The sequence below is a fragment of the Diuraphis noxia genome, unplaced genomic scaffold, assembly GCF_037042655.1.
Source record: "Diuraphis noxia isolate RWA-SAM2 unplaced genomic scaffold, SU_Dnox_SAM2 contig0001, whole genome shotgun sequence".
NCBI lineage: Eukaryota > Metazoa > Arthropoda > Insecta > Hemiptera > Aphididae > Diuraphis > Diuraphis noxia.
The window spans coordinates 63345622-63365052 of NW_028301711.1; the positions used below are offsets into that span (position 1 = coordinate 63345622).

Below are 19431 nucleotides of genomic sequence, written 5' to 3' on the forward strand. Positions count from 1 at the left end.
TTGACTATTGATATAATAATTACTGTAAAAACACAAAAATAAATTGAACAACAATATTCTTATAATGAATTTTATCAGTATAATAATAAACACGGTGATTATTATTACAAACCTCAAATATCTAAAAAAAAAATAAAGAATAACTGCGTACTTTCTAATTTTCTAAATTATTAAACTGATAAAATTCAAAGCTTATTTACCTATTTTACTTCACATAATTATTAAATATTTAAACTATATCCTATATAAGTTCATCTCTATAATTTACATTAAAAAAAGTAGGTATAGTTGAAAAACAGAAATTTGCATTTCCATATGGAACATTTCGTATTAATGGAAAACAATATGGGTGATAAATCACCTTGTATAAATAAATACGATTATAATCTACTGATTTGATAGTTTCAGATAGTTTATAAAATTTAATGTCGTGGTTGCATTTCTGGAAGCAATGTATTTATAGTTAGATTTATACAATCGAGTTTAATAAAAGCCATTCAGTAAAAGAATTTTTTTATTTTTAATCAAGAAAAATTGTTTTGTGATATTTTTTAATACATATTGCTTACATAATATGTCTTATTGTACCTTTTCTAAAAATTAAACTGTAAGTCTGTAACATTAAAATGTAACTGCGAAAGAAAAGGGTCATTCAACAAGAATGGATTACAAACATTAAAATTAATTTTGTAACTTGTATTATGGATTATTTGTTGTTTCGTATACATAATTACAGCCACACTTTTTCTCCACGTGTATATACCGGGTTTTGTTGACTTTAATCCTCTTTCGGAAAAAGTACTCAGGACATGTATTGCAAAACAGGAACAAAGACAGAGATATTAAGAACAGCGGTAGAAAACAAACAAATTCTCTCCCACCATCGACGGTGTTGGATGAAGGAATCATTCCAATATTGATATCATGTTCCTGGTCCACTGTGTTATTTAACTTGTTCGTTTTATTTCTACTTGATACGCAGTTACCTAATGATCTCGCGAACGAAGCAAATGAATTACTCGAATCATGAAATAATGATTCATCACTAAAGGCAATTACAAATATCAAGAAAATTATAAATATTATTACACAACATAGTTTCAAGGCTATAAAAGGGCAACATAATATACACATTTTCACAAAAGAATAAAATTTTAAACTAGAAAAAATTTTTTAGCAATTATTAGGACGATAATGTATCTACAATAACTTGTAGTAAAAGGAAATATCTATAGCAACGACAATTAAAGTGTAAAAACCCATAAACACAATTTTATTGTTCCAAGTTCTTTAAAATAGTACGTTATTGCACCATTTTTTTTTTCGTATAGCGCCATGTCCGGGAGTAGGCCCGAAGGCCTAGTTCGGACGCCTGTTTGGCAGAATTTCTATTGCGCCATGTAATTGTCATTTTAGAAACTATTGATGTTAAATTAATAATAATATTATCAACATTCAACATTTATCTTAAATCACAAGTTCGATATAAAATTAAGTACCTACTTAATGTTAATAACTAACCATATTTCCGTAATACTGCAAGCATTAAAATCATATACCTAATGATTGAAAAACGATTGTCACAGTTTAAACATATTCAATATTATTATTATGTCCAAATAGATATACTTAATACATTGTTGTTCAATTTGACTATTGGTACATATATAATATATTTATAATATTACTTATGGTTATGTTAGGCATTTTTTTTCAATATGAAGAAGTTGAAAAACCTGCCTCACGATGTAATCTTTCATTATAAAAAAATCAAAGATGATCGAATGAGTGGTTTTTGAGAACATGCGCATGTGACAACGATTTCTATTTCACATTTATATATTACAATACTATACAATTATTCAAAATTTATTAAAAATACGTAAAAACATAATTATTTATTGGTACACCAATTTTACACAAAACATGTCTTAAGTAAATTAAATTAAATTCAAATAATATTCTTATCGTTATATTATTCTGACTTTTATGCATATACATTTTGTATAACATATACTGTCCCGTTGAATACTACATATATAATAGGTATAATAATATATTAATATATAATATAAATATATTTGCGCATTGTAGGACAAATTTAATTACCTATTTTAAAATTTTTTTTCTTGATCATAAGCCTGGTAATTATGGCCATTAGCTGTTTGTAGAGGGGAATTGTTGGTTTGAAACACGTAATGTATGTGTAGCAAGGATTTGTTGCTAAAAACCCGGGTGGTCACCCATCCGGGAGCTAGCAACATCAGCTGGTACGTACACTCAGAATTTTTAAGCAGTTGAGCGTACGACCACCAGTGACGTGCTTAAGGGGGGAGGGGTTCATGGGGTTCGAATTCTCCATGGTAAATATTTTATATTGTATAGTATAAGTGATATGTATATACCTATATTTTATATTATTAAATGGATCTATTAAAAAATATGAAATCACCCCCCTAGCAAAACCCTGAGCAAGCCTCTGACGTCCACGCCACATGAAGCCTCAATATACCAATTTAATCACCAAAAGAAACAATTTTTTACTTCTAAAATACAACATATTTATTAAAACAAATATATTTACTTAAGTTTATAAATAAAAAATATAACTTTAAGTTAATACAATTTTATTGACTTCGATTAAAAGGTACTTTAGTATTTTTTATTGAGTATATTATTATTTAATTATTAGGTAGTCTAAAAATAATAAAGTAAAAAATGATTAAGAAATAGAAATAAAATCAACGACGTAAATCAAATCGCAAAGAATATAATATTATTACTATACACATCGTACGATTCGTTTAGTATTTATATAAATGTATAATCAATTTATACTACCTACTCGTATATATGGTATTAATGGTATTATATTGTATAGGTAGGTATGTTCAAATTATTTCGTAAGATTGTAAGAACAAGACATAACACGCTGGTGATTGTTTTTAGCTAAAATTGGTTTACATTTGGAAGATAATCGCCTGCAACATTCCAACATTGACCATACTGTGGCTGGTAACCGTAGTACGTTGGCGGCGGTAGATATTGGGTACACGCAGGCACAGTGTAGAGTTTTGTTTCGTAGTCTGGTCCATACTCCAAGATTGCTTGTAAATGTCTTATGTACCGTATGGCCATCCTGTAGCACATAAATTATTAAATCGTATTTTTATTTTTTTACTATTATATAAATGGAGATTTGGTTTATAACCAGATATAAGGTTTGTAAGGTGTACCTATTATACCAGATGATCCATTAATAATGTAATTAAAATTCATTATTTCAAAAAATATAGAAGTTTTTGAATATATATTTTTATTTATTAAAATTATAAGTACGAACTACGTACTATACGTAGTTAATTGTTATTAGTTGAAGTTTTTTGGAAACAAAGTGCAGGCATTGCTAAGAAAATTGAATTGAATTCCTCTATGACTTGAAATACCTAAATGCACCCTTATAATCTAGGACCAATTATATATTTTTAATGAGGAGCATATAAAACAATTGTGCAATTGTGAAATTTGCATATAAAAATATACAATTTAAATTCTTTATACTCGTTCACATTATTATGATTATCTACTAAGTGTACACTGTTCCGAATGGATATATAAGTGTAGATTTACCTCTCATACTCTTAATGTTCTTGGCGTATACACAGTCAGTGTTAATGCAGCCCTATATCAAGAAGGTTATTCTATCAGCTTAAAACAACAAAAATAAAAACCCTTTCAGGTTATATATTCTTTTAAATTGGAATAGACCTTTTTTTATTATTTAAATCTGTGCCGAATATCACTACATTATATGATGTTCCAGGTATTTATTAGTTTTTGGCGGCAATTAGACAAGTATTTAAGCCTTTAAAAGTTTAAAATATTTATAAATGATACTACCTATATTAATATTAAACTAACCTCAATGACTCGATTTTAGATAGTTTCTTCCCAGGTGGTTTACTCTTTGGCAAACGGTTTCTCAGCAAATCGAAAGCCTTGTTCATGTCTCGCATTCTAGTCCGTTCTCGGTCACAAGCTGATTTTTTATAGTCTGTGGACAACGTTATAAGTTTAATTATGCTTATATTAAATACGCATAAAAAAGTCGTTATGTTATTTCAGTGCGTCATGATTTGTTTTTGATTTTGAGTGGAACAACAATTGTGATTATTTACTTTGACAACTCGTGTTTGTTTTATGACTACTTTTTTTGGCAATAAAATTGATTCAATAAATTTATACAATTTTAGCATTAACACCTATACGGCTTTTGAATTGAATACAAAATAAATATAATTATAAATTATAAAAATTCAAAATTTTCAAAAATACATGATCACAAAATCTCGTTTTTTTTAGAAATTTAAGTACCCATGAATAAAATGATTAAATTACATAAATATAACTAAAATTGTTATTCTTGGTTATTTAATATGTAATTTCTAGTGTTCGGCAACGATATAATTTTCTGTATCGATATCGTTATTTCTACGATATCGATATCGTATCATAAATATAATTTTATGTTTACCTAAACAATTAAAAAAAACTTTTCGTATTCATTTAACTAAATATACTTAATATTACTAAGGAATTTACTTTATTAAGCTAATTAATATTTATTATTATTATATTTTATTATTATACATACTTATAAGTTATTACTTATTACTTAGTTATTTTTATTTATAATAAATTTGTTATACATTTTGTTACATTTGTTTTACAATTTTATATTTTATGTTAACCCTTTTTGACTTCTCCCAAATACCATGTATTTTTCTTGAAAAATATTATTTTCGATATCACGATATATCATACAATACAAAACGATATCGATGTCGGAAATTGTCACGATGTCGATATCGTATCGAATTATCGATATCATTGTCCATCATTAGTAATTTCATCATTTCATCCAAATTTGAACTTAAAATAATTATAAAAACAACTGCAGAGCTTGTATGATAGTTGATCTTTTTTGTTACAGAATTAACTACTTACGTGGAACCTTGTTTAAAATGTTTAATAATTAGCTATTAAAGTTGAACGTTTCGCTCATTTTTAACAACAAAAGAATTTGCAAATTTTCGATTAAATAAATATTGTCAAAATTAAAATTTTAAATGGTTATAAAATTAAAACATGCCTATGTATTTTTAATATTTTCCAATTGCTATTGTATAAAAATATAGGGAACCTTGTATTAAATTTTCAAGATTTTTGACCAAATGAATAAAATTGTAATTTACATCTATAGAAAAAAAAAACTAAAAACATTGAAAATTTCGAACGTTTATAAATAACTTAAAAAGATTTTAAATTAAATAAATTGTTTTATTAAAAAAAACTTAGAAAGGTTTTTTCAATTATATAAAATGCAAGTATAAACATTCAGTGAAAATTTCATGTGCCTTCGGTATTTTGTTTTAGAGTTACATAAATATTAAAATTCGATTTTCTCAAAAAATCAAATTTGGGTAAAAATTCACATTTTTCCTTAATTTCCCGTTGCTTTTGAAAACTACTTGGTATTTCAAAATTTGACCTCCCAAATGCACCAACTAAATTCACTTTTCAACCGAAAAAGCTACTGAAGTTGAAAATTGAAGCATTATTTCGATAATTTATCGTGTATACAAAAACAAAAATAATACACACATTATTTAAAAATCAATACATTTATCGTTCCGCTCAGAAAAAATTATCCTGCTAGGTACTAAAATAGCTCAAAAATAGACGAAATAATGTTAAAGGTTTATTATGTATGGAAAATGGTCATATAAACAATATATTTTATGCATCTACCTACTAATATCTTGATTATTCGTTATTGAATTATACAAAAAACAAAATTGATTTTGTAGAAAACTGATTTTGCGTATATATCGACTATATCGTTGTAAAATTGTATCAATGAATTCATGACTCTATTTTTCCCTTTTATAGTTGTTATATTGGTAAGAATGGAGGAATTAAAAATCGTGTGTTTGCTCTGTCCATATTATAGGTGAATTCGGGGTAAAGTGTTTTATAAATGGTTGTATTGTTTAGTTGATTTTAAGTTTTTCAAAGACATGATTTAGGTAATATGGATGACTATTGTACGTGTGATTTTTAGGTTGCATAATGTCCTTGCGTTAGTTTAGTTATTGGTTAAATATTAATTCAGCAAATCATGGTATAAAATAAAGTTCTAATAGTTTCCGTTAGTTTTATCTTCGTTTAACTTTTTTCATTAATTTTTAATTTAAAATTTTATCTATTGTAGTCAAGTGCTCACAAAAATGTAATTAGTTGTTTAAAAAAAAAGATCTGAGAGGGAATATCCTTATACCTCACAGCTACTGTAATTGCCCAATGGTCCATAGTATTTGTGTTAGTTGTAAATTATGAGTATTATTCTATGTAATTATTCGTCCATTAACGCACGCACATGTCAACGGCTCCGCAGACCGGAAATGAAATTTTTTATCAAAATATGCTTTACAAGAAAAACTCTCATGCTTCGTAGAGGCTTGGTTTTATTGTAATCTTTTTGTTTTATTACAAAGAGTGGTTTCCTAAAGACCACTGGACTTCAATTTCTCAAAAATTTTAAAAACATAAGCTTGTGAATATTGGTCATATTAAAAATCATATTACACGGTTAAAGATAGAATTTTAAAAATCCAATGTCAGTTTTCAAGATTATTATCGGTGTAAAACTTAAGTCATGTATGTTTAATCTCGTTTTCGTCTAGGGACGGACTGGGCCGATTAGGGTCTACTGTCCTACAATTGTAAAAGGCTTGCACTCATTTATTTGCACCCAGAGAACTTATTCATAGCTACTGTATACAATTCTACACAATTTAACTGTTGCTTTGAATCCCAATATTTTACTCCTTTATACTGATGACATTTTATATTCTATAACAATCAACAATTTTAGAATTTGATAGTTTTATGAGGACGTCGCACCCGCGCGTGTGTTGTCTCCGTCTTACACACGTACTACGCATAGCAAATTTTCGTTAGACTGAATTTTATCCATTATTAAACTTTTAGGTAAGAACATTGTCTGTGTTATTTCGTCGGTTTTTAAATATATTTTAATTTTTAAATGAGTTACATGCATTTTCAAATATTTTTACTTTACATAGGTACCTACTCATAACTCATTAAATAATTGAAATATCGTAAAAAACCAACGAGAGATAACAGATAATGTTCTTACCTAGACTGTAACACGATTTCGCGTTGCATTTATTGTAGAGAAAAAGATAAGACGGGCGCAATCGTGTTGCGACTTTTGCATGTAAAATGGTAGGAAGGGCATAATCGTGTTTCACTGCTTACCTAAAAGTTTGATAATGGATCAATTCATTCTGATATCAAAGCTAACAGCACACTATTGAAACTTGTGAACGAAAATTTGGTATGTAGTGCCTACGCGCGTGTGTGGGAAATGCCCGTTTCCACCAACAGTATATCTTTCCCTTTTCCACCAAACAAAATAATTCACCACGTGTTTACCAAAACAATTGTATACTACTGTATAATTATTATTATGGCATTATTGTAAATGGTCAGATATAAAAATGTGAAAAAAAAAAACGATAAACGTAAAATATACATTGATTAAATTGTGTGTATGGTTATATATATATATATGCATTTTACATCAATCTGAAAGACTCGTGAAAAGTATAGGTATTCTACGATTGAAAAAATATCAACCAATTATATATTATATGAGTAGGCACAATATATACATAGCTAAATACACTAATATAACATTTTTTTTCAATCCAGCATTAGTATTTTAAATAAACTTATTACTGTATTAAAGGCTTTAATATAAGCGTGGTATACAAATTATTTTGGTAAATTAACCGTGGTTAAATTAGGTGGATCTCATTTGGTGGAAACGAGTATTGGTAGAAAAGGGAAAGGTGGTCTACTTACTTTTGGTGGAAACGTGTTACGCCCACGTATGTAATACAGAGACACATGTGGGTGTGACGTCCTCTTAAGACAATACACTACAGTACCATAGAATTAAAACCGATTTTATTGAAACACCAGTATAGCAATTTATCATTATAATAATTATCTATGAATAAAAAAAAAAGTTATATCATACGCAGTACGTACTCTATTATCTAATTCAGAAACCAGAAATCACAATTGATAGTAATATAGATTTTAGAAATGTAATCCTTTAGTTATAGCCACTTGGTGCTCATTGATGAAGAGGCGTTCCGTAGTACAAGGGCCTACTATCCTACTGGACAGCCCGCCCCTGTTCGGGTCTATAATTTATGACATTATTACATCATGAATAAATAATATCGGTTTTATCCCTTCTATGACACGGTCATGCAAGTGAGTAATGCTTCTCCTTCTCGATGCCAAAAGTAGACTTTATAGTAAATTCAAGTATGTTTTCAAAATCATCGACAGAATAACACTCAAGTCAATACGTTGGGACGCGTATGATGGGTTTATTTTGCTCCTAGATACGGTAGCTTGGGATGCTCTTAATAATAATCGTTATAGATCAATTAGTACCAACCCCTTTCGGATTCATACGAGCGTACTCTTGAGCTGGGCTTGACCTCAGTCTGCATGTAAGAGTTTGCGCTGACGCCCGTCACTATTGGCGAGTACTGATGTTCGTCACGCGACATTCCGTAAACGGGTGGCGGTGGTACCACTGGACCGCCAATCTGTACACTGGTCAAGGGTGTATGGTGCTGGTAATCGTAACTCATTGACGGCAGCACGTTGTTGAGATTGCAAATGGTTGTCGAGTCTGACGAACTTTGGTCATAATGCACGGATGACGTGTTGATCGCCGAGACCACCGTGTCCACGAGCGGTTTGTTCACGTACACGGGCCGAGTGACGTTTTCCTAAATTGAAATAACAACAATATCACATCATTGGTGTATTCAGGAATTTTCCTAGGACTCGTTATTTCTATAGAGCTCGCCTGCCAGTGTTACCATTAGATTATATTACATAACTGTCAGTATTACAGGCAGGGCCGTATTTAAGATTTTGGCGCCCGTGGGCAACACAATTTTAGCGCCTTCCCACTTTGCATATAATTAAATTTAAAACTAGTTGGTGAGTAATACTACTAATACTAATTATAGGGATTTGTGTTATATGGATTTAGTATTTAGATAAATAAAATGTAAAAAAAAACAAGCAATTGCAATGGCCTGGTAAATATTATTAATATATTAAAAAATAACAGAATATAGGTAATATACTAATAAAATAAACATACTATTAAATACAATATAATATATAAAATCATTACTTTAGTTTTTTTTTCTTGCTAGGTTAAAAATAACAGAATATAATATGTAATATACTAATAAAATATAAAATAAACATAAAATATATAACATACTATTAAATACATTTTAATATTAATATATAAAACCATTACTTGAGTTTTTTTTTCTTGCTTGTTTTGCTGAAAATGATTTTATCAAGTCTGAGTAATTTAAGCTCTTTGTAAGAGTAGCTTCTATGTTAAGAATTGCAAGACTATTAAGTCTTTCTGAAGACATAGATGATCTTAAATCATTTTTTATTCTACGGAGTGTAGAAAAAGACCTTTCGGTTGAACAGTTGGAGGCCAAATTACAAAGTAACATTCTTAAAGCTACATCAACATATGGAAAAATTGTAACTAATTGTTTTTCTTTTATAAATTTACTCATGTCTAATAGTATTTTAGGAGGGTTGGCTAACCGTTAATACTGTGTCTATGGTTTTACCAGTGATATGGGAAATACAGGCGTATGGCTAAAAATAAATAATACCAGCCGTGACCGAGCTCGCCGCTCGGGAGTCGGAGGCCGAAGTAATATTCCGCGGTTGTAGATTGGGAAACAAATATTGTCAATTACTTGATATTTAATATTTTGTATTATAATATAATATTTTAATTATTAATATAATTTATAATTTTTCCGAAAACTTTTTTATAGTCTCCGTAAAATACATATTCCAGGGAGGGTTATTGCCCCTTCGAACCACCCCTTAAATACGGCCCTGATTACAGGTGTAGTTTTAAAACAACCTATCGATTCAACTACCAATTTTTACCTGTCGGCGCGCTGCAGTTACATTACTTAACTATGTTGATTAATCAAAAATTACATTGACAGTAAATATATATTAAAGTATTATTTATATAATGTTATATTATAATCGTGTACAAAATAAGACAATATTACACAATTACTCCAATATAGTATTTTATAATTAAGGAATAATTACTCTATTTATAATTTTTGAAGTAATCTACCTAATTTCTGTTAAAGCAATCAGTTTACTTTTAAGTTGATTTGAAAAAAAATCACTCTATTAGAATTTGTTAATTTACATGTGAATATTCAATGTTTAACTTCAAACACTCAAAAAAATCTAATTGACTTTTCGATGCACTTTTTTGCTGTTATTAAATGTAGGAAAACTTATGTTTATACTTTATTGTCAAATCTTAGATATATAAAGAAAATGTTGGATGTATTTCTAACTCAAAATAATCCGCGAATTTTCGTTATTTTTACGACCTACGTAAAATTTTAACTTTAAATGCCTATAAATTATTATTATAAATTTACGCTCAACTTTTTATAATTTTCACTAAAAAAAACTTGTACGGAACCTTGTATCAAATTAAATTTTTCGACAGAGCAACAAATTTTGTTATCAACTATAGTTGATAAAAAAGATTAATAAAAATTGTATTAGTAAATTTACCGTAGATTGAATAAGGTATGACCGTATGGATCACATGTAAAGGAGGTGTTAAATTGGAATTCATTCATCTATATAAAATCATAGTACGCGAAAAAGGTTCTTTAGCCTATATTATACTAAGAAATTTTATGATTATATTGCTGTTAAAGTATTTATTTTACTATTAGTACTACAGTAGGACGAAACTTTTTTGTTACAAAAACTGCATTAGAAAATGTGATTGTGTGTATGAAAGAGTTTCAAGTATCCACAAATAATATTTTAAATTTTAACAAAATAACAATTAAATCGGTTTTCATTGTTAAAATATCGTTGGGTTATAATACGTACATGTACCTACTTATATCCTGATATGTATGAAGAGCGAAAACGTTTGTGATACATATTTTAGCTAATAATATAGCCATTTTATTAGGTTGAATACAACTCGAAGATAAACCATAAAGCAAAAAGTCGAACAACGCTTCAAATTGATGATATTCGTAATAAATTAATATGCTTATTAGTTATCAGTTATCATTAATACCTTTTTAATAGTTCTGTACTAATAGTCTGTAACGATTGGCGATTTCTGCTGACAAACAATAATACCTACACGTTTTAACTCAACTACCTATATCTATATATAGCAGGAAGTGTTGTAAAACATTTGAGTATTGGTATTTAAATACTTTTTTGTTTGTTTGAGTTTATTTGAAATAGGTAGGTAGGTATACTATTTTATTGCATTGAATATAAGTATCGTCTTTCTATTAAATACTTTTGTTCTGACTATCATTTATAAAATATGTTTGGGACTATATTATAACATTAATTTTATATTACCTATACTGAATAACGATAACATAAATATTGTAGATTGTATTAAGTAGATTATGTACAGTCGAGTAGAATCTAATCAGTTCTGTCATTTTAGCTTTTCTGAAATAACATTTGAAAATGTTATTAGGTACCTAGGTACGTGTTTGAAATTGTATTGAATTTTCAAGCGTTAGATTCCAACAAAAAATATCTAAATAAAAATAGCTCAAAACGAATCAAAATATTTTGAAAGTTGTTTGGTGTAGCCGTGTAGGTTGTAGGTATATAAAACGTTAATATTAAATATATTCATTCAGTGAAAATTCCAAATATCTACGTTTATTAAACACTTCGTTTTTCCTTAATTTTTGTTTTGTTATCCCTAACGCTTTTGAAAACCACTGTAAATTTTGACTACTTGAATGCATCAAATATATTCACTTTTTCATCAGAAAAGTTACTGACATTGAAAATCGAAGTATTATTTCGACTATTTAACGTATTCACTGCAGTCGAGAATAAAATAATAAAAATACACCATCACTATAAAGCGATCATTCCGCTCAGATCTAAAACTTTATATATATATAATTTACTAGCTTACAAAAAAAATTGTATTTAAAATTTGACTCGAATATTTTTTAAATGTTTTTACAAAACTGATTGCAGGCGTAAAGAGTTAGGCTAAACAGTCGATCTCGAACGATTTTAAAGTTGATCCCCCTGTATTGTAAAAATTGATTAAGTGCTGATCTTGTATTCTTGTATGTCGACTATAAATACATGCGGTTTACAATCGTGTACGTATATCGCATATTAGAGCGGAAAAAAAATTAAATATACCTTACCTATCCAATATAGTATATTTAAGTAAGATTGCTGATTGTATACAATATTTCGATCGGTTGTCGATTCGTATATAGTACCTACGATTACGTGTTCATTATTATAATAAATATATAAATTGATTTTAGTTTGTAATTATTTATTTATTTATTATTATTATATTTATCATGCAATTAAAAGATTATTTTTTATTTGACTGTCGGCCAAAGCAAAAATAGTGCCATTACGTTTTCAAGGGGACTCGGCTTATTAGACACCGCCAAAAACATTTTACCTACCCCATATAAGTGCAGTAGTGAAATGGTAAACGCTAGAAAACGCGATAGATAAGGGGGGAGTGATTTTTCATCCTGTTCTTATTCGGTGCAAAAAAGAGGATGTCAAACCACGAGCAGTGCATGGCAGTTTTTTTACATCAATTATTTTTTTGACGTGCTAATAAGCTATACGATTTACATTCTATATAATATACTGTACACCGCATACTAAGGTACATTCATGACGGTAGTCTGCATACAAGAGGAGCCACCACTTATTATTATACACATTGGCGCAAATTGACTAAATTTTTTGGGTGGAATCAAGTCCTCCTCCCCATAGGCTATAGTTCAAGTATAAATATTAGTATAAATTAATAGATTTTGAACGGGGGGGGGGGGGCTTGACCAAAAAAAAATTAGTTTGGTTTTATTAATATTAATATTAATTAAATTGGTTATTGGTCGACTTGTTTATCCCATACAAGGTGTTAGTTGATACAAATTTAGTAGATTTATGATTCGGATTAACCTTTTTGTTTCAAATTTAATTTATTAAAGCTCAATGCACTCTCTAGTGTAGCTTAAATTTAGCCTGCCGAAAAACTTAAGGGGAATGTATTAAATTTTCAAATCTTAAATATAAAAACACATTTTTTATGAATTTCTAACTCAAAATAATTAGTTCATTTTCAGGAGTTTTACGGATTTTATCAACATTTTAACTATATATAGATGCTCTTAAAAAATTATCATGGATTTATGTTCAAATTTTTATTTGATTCTTACTAGCAACAATTTAAGAGGAGAGTGGTATCACACTTTCAAGTTTTTTAGCTATATTAATTTTAAAAAATCTTATAATAGTCGAAAATTCCGATGATCATTTCAACAGCGTCTTTGCTCAGAAATTAGGGACTATTCTCCAAATTATAATTAACTAACTAACAATATGTAATGGATATCCTTTTACGCCAACAGTATAATGTTGATTTATTTTGAAATTTAATGTAAAACACAAATGTTTAGATAACTTATACCAATTTAATTGTATTAATTATAGAAGTACATTAATTAATAATATTAGTGAGAAAGAACTAAAAATAAAAATAGTAATTTTTCACGTTAGTCGACCTTCAATGGAAAAATATATTCTCAGTAAATTTTAATCAAAAAAGTTGGCCAATCCTGCTATATATAGTATACTATTATATACCTACTCATCTATAAATTATTACAGCGGTCCTCAAACATTTCGATTTCAGAAGAGCTCTAAACGAAAGCTTATAAAATAAATTATCATTCTAATAGTATCATTGTAAGTAATAACTATAACTTTATTTGTATAGAACTTATACAATATGTACCATAGGCATAGTAGATAGTGCATTAGATTTAAAACTAAAATTTCTATGTTGGCTAACAAACATGTCAAGCATTTTATGTTTGCTCAAACTATTATATCACGTCTAATACTTACTACCTATGTGCAGCTAACCAGCTTAATAAAACTACCAACTCGATTAATAACAATATAATATTAGTGCTGTTGTTTCCGTCCGACGTATATTAATAATATAACCATTCACAGCTAGAGCTACGGACCACAATGTCGTATGCTTACGAATTATTACGACGTAAAGGTAATAATTTTCAGTATAAACCGTAAAGCATGTTTTAATATTCAAACAATATTATTATTTAACCTAAAATCGAATAAGTCTTATTGTATGCCTATAGGTATATCCAATACAAATTTATAATAATTAGGGTAGTGAACTAAATAAAGTTTAAAAAAAAAAATTAAAAAATTAAATATAAATGCATTAGAATATCAAAAACTGCACTTTAAAGCTAGAAAAATGCATTAAAAAAATATAAATATAAAACGTAGGTGTACAAATCTAACAAATTGTATTAAGAATAATCACTGTATTTTTAATTAATTTTATTCGTATATGAAAATGTATTAGACGAACATTTAAAAAAATATACATATTCATAAAATAAGTGTAAAAGATTTTAATTATCCAGAATTGTTAAAAAAATATTGGAAAAACTAATAAAAGTAATCAATTGACACAGACAGATATTGCAATGCGGTTAAGGCTGAAAATGCAAAAATGCAAAATAAAAGGTATAATATACAAAATCGAATTATTCATTTGTACATGATTCAAAATATTGTATAGGTACCAAGAAAGTCATGTTCTATAATAAGCTGAAATGAATACATTTGCCTAAAAATTTCCATTTCAAAGCCATATTATTGACAATAATATATATATATATATATATACAATAAATCACTCACTTGTATTACAGATCTGGTGTCCCCATCGTTTCCACTGGGCGATGGTTTGTTCATGTTTGTCGTTTGATTTTTTTAATCGGGAAGCGGAATGACAGTTATTCTTCGACCGAGTGAGGCTACTCGACGTCTACACCTATACTAGAGTGCTGGTACAGGTACCTATTATAATATAGCTATTACGGGGCGACCGAAAACGGTTGATCGTTTTATAATGGTTTTAGCATTCGAATCGTTCGGGAACCAAAACCGCACTAATATTATAATGGATACCTACCGCGTATACAGACGGCGGCGGCGATACTCGTCAGAAGTGTGTGTATAATATATTGTACGGACACAAATATGTAGAGTGGAGCGTTAGAAAGAACAAAAAATAAAATTTAAAAATGTTTTAATTACACGGATCTACACTTGTTTAAATAATTGAATGGAAAAAACCATATTACACGTATTACCTATTATTATTATTTTTATTATTATTTTAAATGTTAACGACACACGCCCCTCCCCTCCCCCAACGATAGGCTACCCATCGCACCCCGTTGGCGCGGCACGAGCGCAAGCGCCGAGGAGAACGGGACAGCCGACAACAACTGTGCCAACACGTGTCGCCTTATTGTCACCCAACACCCGAAAACGATATTTGTTGTTGTCTCGTTATTAGTATATTATACTAAATTATATTATTGTAAGTCTATTTCGTGCTGCCATGGATGCGAACAACGAGAATCGAGCATAATGGAATTAAACGGCCATAGTGTAAATGCAACGGTGGAACGCGTTTTTTCACCAGTTTTTAGGCGTTTGTCGATCATCGTTGCGTATCGTCCGCTCGCACACGCGTATACACGAATATGATGGTTATTATAACATCGCGTAGCTATATGTATATACTAGTGGACTTGAGGTCCCGGATTTAAGTGGCTTAAAAACTGTGGAAAAATACTAAAAATATGAGAAAAAAAATGCCTTTTCGACACAATGACGCCCGAATTGCATTGATAGGCAAGCTAACGACAGGGAAACGATAAGATTCAGCATTTTATCACTTCTATATCTTAACTAAATTAACAATAAAACAAACACTAAACAGCGAACTGAGGTGACATTCTTAATAAAATAATCAGTACCTATATGGCCGGAATAAACAGCGATGTAACTCCAATTCACCATAATAATTAGTAGGTATATTATTTAACAAGTTTATTGTACAGAGGTAATTAAAAAATAAACTAAATTAAATAATAGGTATATCTTTTATTTATCTATAATAGATAATAATATCTACATAGATTATAATTTAAAACTAGAATTTGGAAAATGTATTTACAGCACAACGCTAAGTCAAAGTTGTGTCAAAGTTGAAAACCAAATCAGAAACATCTAGACAAATATTATCTGTTCCATCAGTGATACAATACGTTATTAAGTTGTTAGAAATAATTATTTTTTTAGTTTTAAGTTTCGTGCATGCGACATTTTTTTTATCCTTGTTTAGTTTTTTTTTATTCGTTCAGTTGATTAGTGACTACTTTGGAGTTGAGGAGCCATTGTCTGTCAACAGTTAACATAATTGATTAATTAATTTTAATCATAATATTATTTTTTTAAATTCATTGTACAATCTATATAGTGACGACCTTGGTAACGTACCTTGCAGGTAAGTGGTAATAATTATAATGAAAATTTTTCAAAGCTGAAAACTGTTCCAGCGGGTCACTAGTTGTAAATTTTTATTTTAGACGTATATATATATACACGTTTAGTATCTAAATACGTTGTTTACAATTATAACTTATTTAAAACACTTTGCTAGAATAAACCTAATACTTATGTATATAGGATCAATTTTTAAGCTCATAAATGTATTAAATACGAATAAGAATAAGAATTAGAAATTTAGAAACACTCGAAAAAAAAGTTTTATGATTCTGATGTCAACAATTGTGAATACCTAACTAATAATAGCTCCGTAAAGCCAAAGTTTGTTTTTTAGATCCATATAAAAAGAGCAATTAAATATAAATGGTTACCCAGCAGAGGATGAGCTATAAAACAAAAATAAAACAGACATAATAAATGTGCATATTACAACAAAAAGGACATTTTATAAAATCAAATAAATAGGCTATAGCTTGGACAAAATAATATCACTAAAAAAAAAAAACATATACTATTCATAATGCATAAAATCTGTCTTGGATATATTATAGATTATTAAAAATTTTCAAATCTTAGAATTAAAAAGAAATTTTTTTATGAATTTCTAACTTAAAATAATTTGCGAATTTTCGTGACTTTTACGTATGTTGTCAAAATTAAAATTTAAATGCTTGTATAAAAACAAAAATTGATTATGCATTTCTTTTATTTTTCAACTGCTTTTTTAAAAATATTTTAGGAACCTATTGTATTAAATTCTCAAATCTTAGAATTAAAAAGAAAAACTTTTATGAATTTCTATCTAAGATAATTTAAACATTGCCGTAATTTTAGATTCTGAACGAAGTGTCATCACGTAGAAAAATGTTCTACCTATTATTATTTTAGATTCTGAACGAAGTGATGAATGTATTGATTTTACAATGATGTGTTTTTTTTTTTTTTGTGTGTGTCTGTGTACAGTATAACTAGTCGAAATAATTCTTCAATTTCAAACTTTGGTGGTGGTTTCTGATGTAAAATTGAAGATCCTTGGTAGGATCATTATATAGGTCAAAAGTAAACATTTTCCAACAGTTTTCAAAAAAATCGAGAAAAAAAAAAAAAACAGGTAAGTCGTGTATGTCGCTCTGCTGTACAGTAGGTTACAAGTGGGTTACTGTAATGGATGGAATTAAATTTGAATCCAATGATATTATATCATTGTATACAAAAAACGATTCTGAGCGAAGACGGTTTATCTGTCTAGGATATGTTATAGATTATTAAAAATTTTCAAATCTTAGATTTAAAAAGAAAAATTTTTATGAATTTCTAGTTTGAAATAATTTGCGAATTTTCGTGATTTTTACATATGTTGTCAAAATTCAAACTTTGAATGCTTGTAAAAAAAAATTTGTGACTACGCATTTCTTTTATTTTTCAATTTTTATTGTAAAAATATATTATGAGCCTTGTATTAAATTTTCAAATCTTAGATATAAAAAGAAAATTTTTTATGAATTTCTAGCTTAAAATTATTTCTGTATTTTCGTGATTTTTACATAATATGTTGTCAAAACTCAAACTTTGAATGCTTGTAAAAAAAAAATTGTGACTATGTATTCCTTTTATTTTGCAACTGCTATTGTAAAAATATGTTAGGAGCCTTGTATTAAATTTTCAAATCTTAGAATTAAAAAGGAAAACTTTTATGAGTTTCTATCTAAGATAATTTGAACATTGCCGTAATTTTTACGTATTTAGTCAAAATTTGAACTTTAAATGCTTATAAAAAAAATCGTGCATACAAATTTTTAATATTTTTTAACTTCTATTGTTACAATGTGTTAGAAGCCTTGTATTAAATTTTCAAGCTTTTCTACCGAACAAATAAATTTTTATCGATATTTATAGAAAAAAAAACTAAAAAAGTTGAATAATTAAAATGTCAGTAAACAGCTCAAAACAAATCTAATTATTTTGAAAATTTTATCAAACATATAAAATGCCTATATAAATATTCAGTGAAAATTTCAAGTACTGCGGTCATTTGTTTTAGAGTTACACCAAAATAAGGAAATCGCTAAAAGTGAAAATCCAATGTTGTAAAAATTAAAATTTCAAATGCTCATAAAAATTTAATTTGAATTTCCGGTGGAATTTTTATTTGTGATAAAGATTGAAAAACTTGTAAGGAATCTTGTATTAAATTTTTAAATCTTAGATTTAAAAAGAAAATTTTTTATGAATTTCTAGCTTAAAATAATTTGTGAATTTTCGTGATTTTTACGTATTTTGTTAAAATTCAAACTTTGAATGCTTATAAAAAAAAATTGTAACTATGAATTTATTTTATTTTTCAACTGCTATTGTAAAAATATGTTAAGAGCCTTGTATTAAATTTTCAAGCTTTTCTGCCTAACAAATAAATTTTTGAGTGTGCGTAAAATTTCCCGTTTTTCCCTTAATTTTTAGTTTGTTTTTCTCAATTAGGTATTTAGAAAAGTAGGTATTAAGAATATTTTACTTTTGACCCCCCAAAGTACCAACTAGATTCACTTTCTGATCGAACGAGATACTGAAGTCAAAAATCGAAGCATTTTTACTGCCCCAAAACGTGATGACAGACACAAAAAAAAAAAAAAAAAAACACACATCATGGTAAAATCAATACATTCATCGCTCCGCTCAGAATCTAAAATGACAGAAAAACGGGAATTTTTACGCAAAACCAGTTTTCGACCAACTCGATTTTTTTATATGGTTGTAATTCAAAAACTACTCACTGTAAAT

General features: G+C 28.2%; 1 protein-coding gene across 2 annotated transcripts; it reads right to left on the reverse strand.

Moving 5' to 3' along the window:
* Positions 1 to 1853: 1853 nt before the first annotated feature.
* On the reverse strand, positions 1854 to 15310 carry LOC107168902 (myogenic-determination protein-like). 2 transcript variants are annotated; one of them, XM_089217010.1, is made up of 6 exons: positions 14995 to 15310; positions 9452 to 9478; positions 9320 to 9337; positions 8564 to 8903; positions 3922 to 4054; positions 1854 to 3139 (listed from the first exon to the last, which is right to left on the reverse strand). In XM_089217010.1, exons 1-6 carry the CDS (start codon positions 15046 to 15048, stop codon positions 2950 to 2952), a joined length of 762 nt encoding a protein of 253 aa, XP_089073136.1. In that variant the 5' UTR covers positions 15049 to 15310; the 3' UTR covers positions 1854 to 2949. The 2 variants fall into 2 exon arrangements, with proteins under 2 accessions (XP_089073136.1, XP_089073137.1); XM_089217011.1 differs by lacking the exons at positions 9320 to 9337; positions 9452 to 9478 and having other exon boundaries at positions 14995 to 15307.
* Positions 15311 to 19431: the final 4121 nt, after the last annotated feature.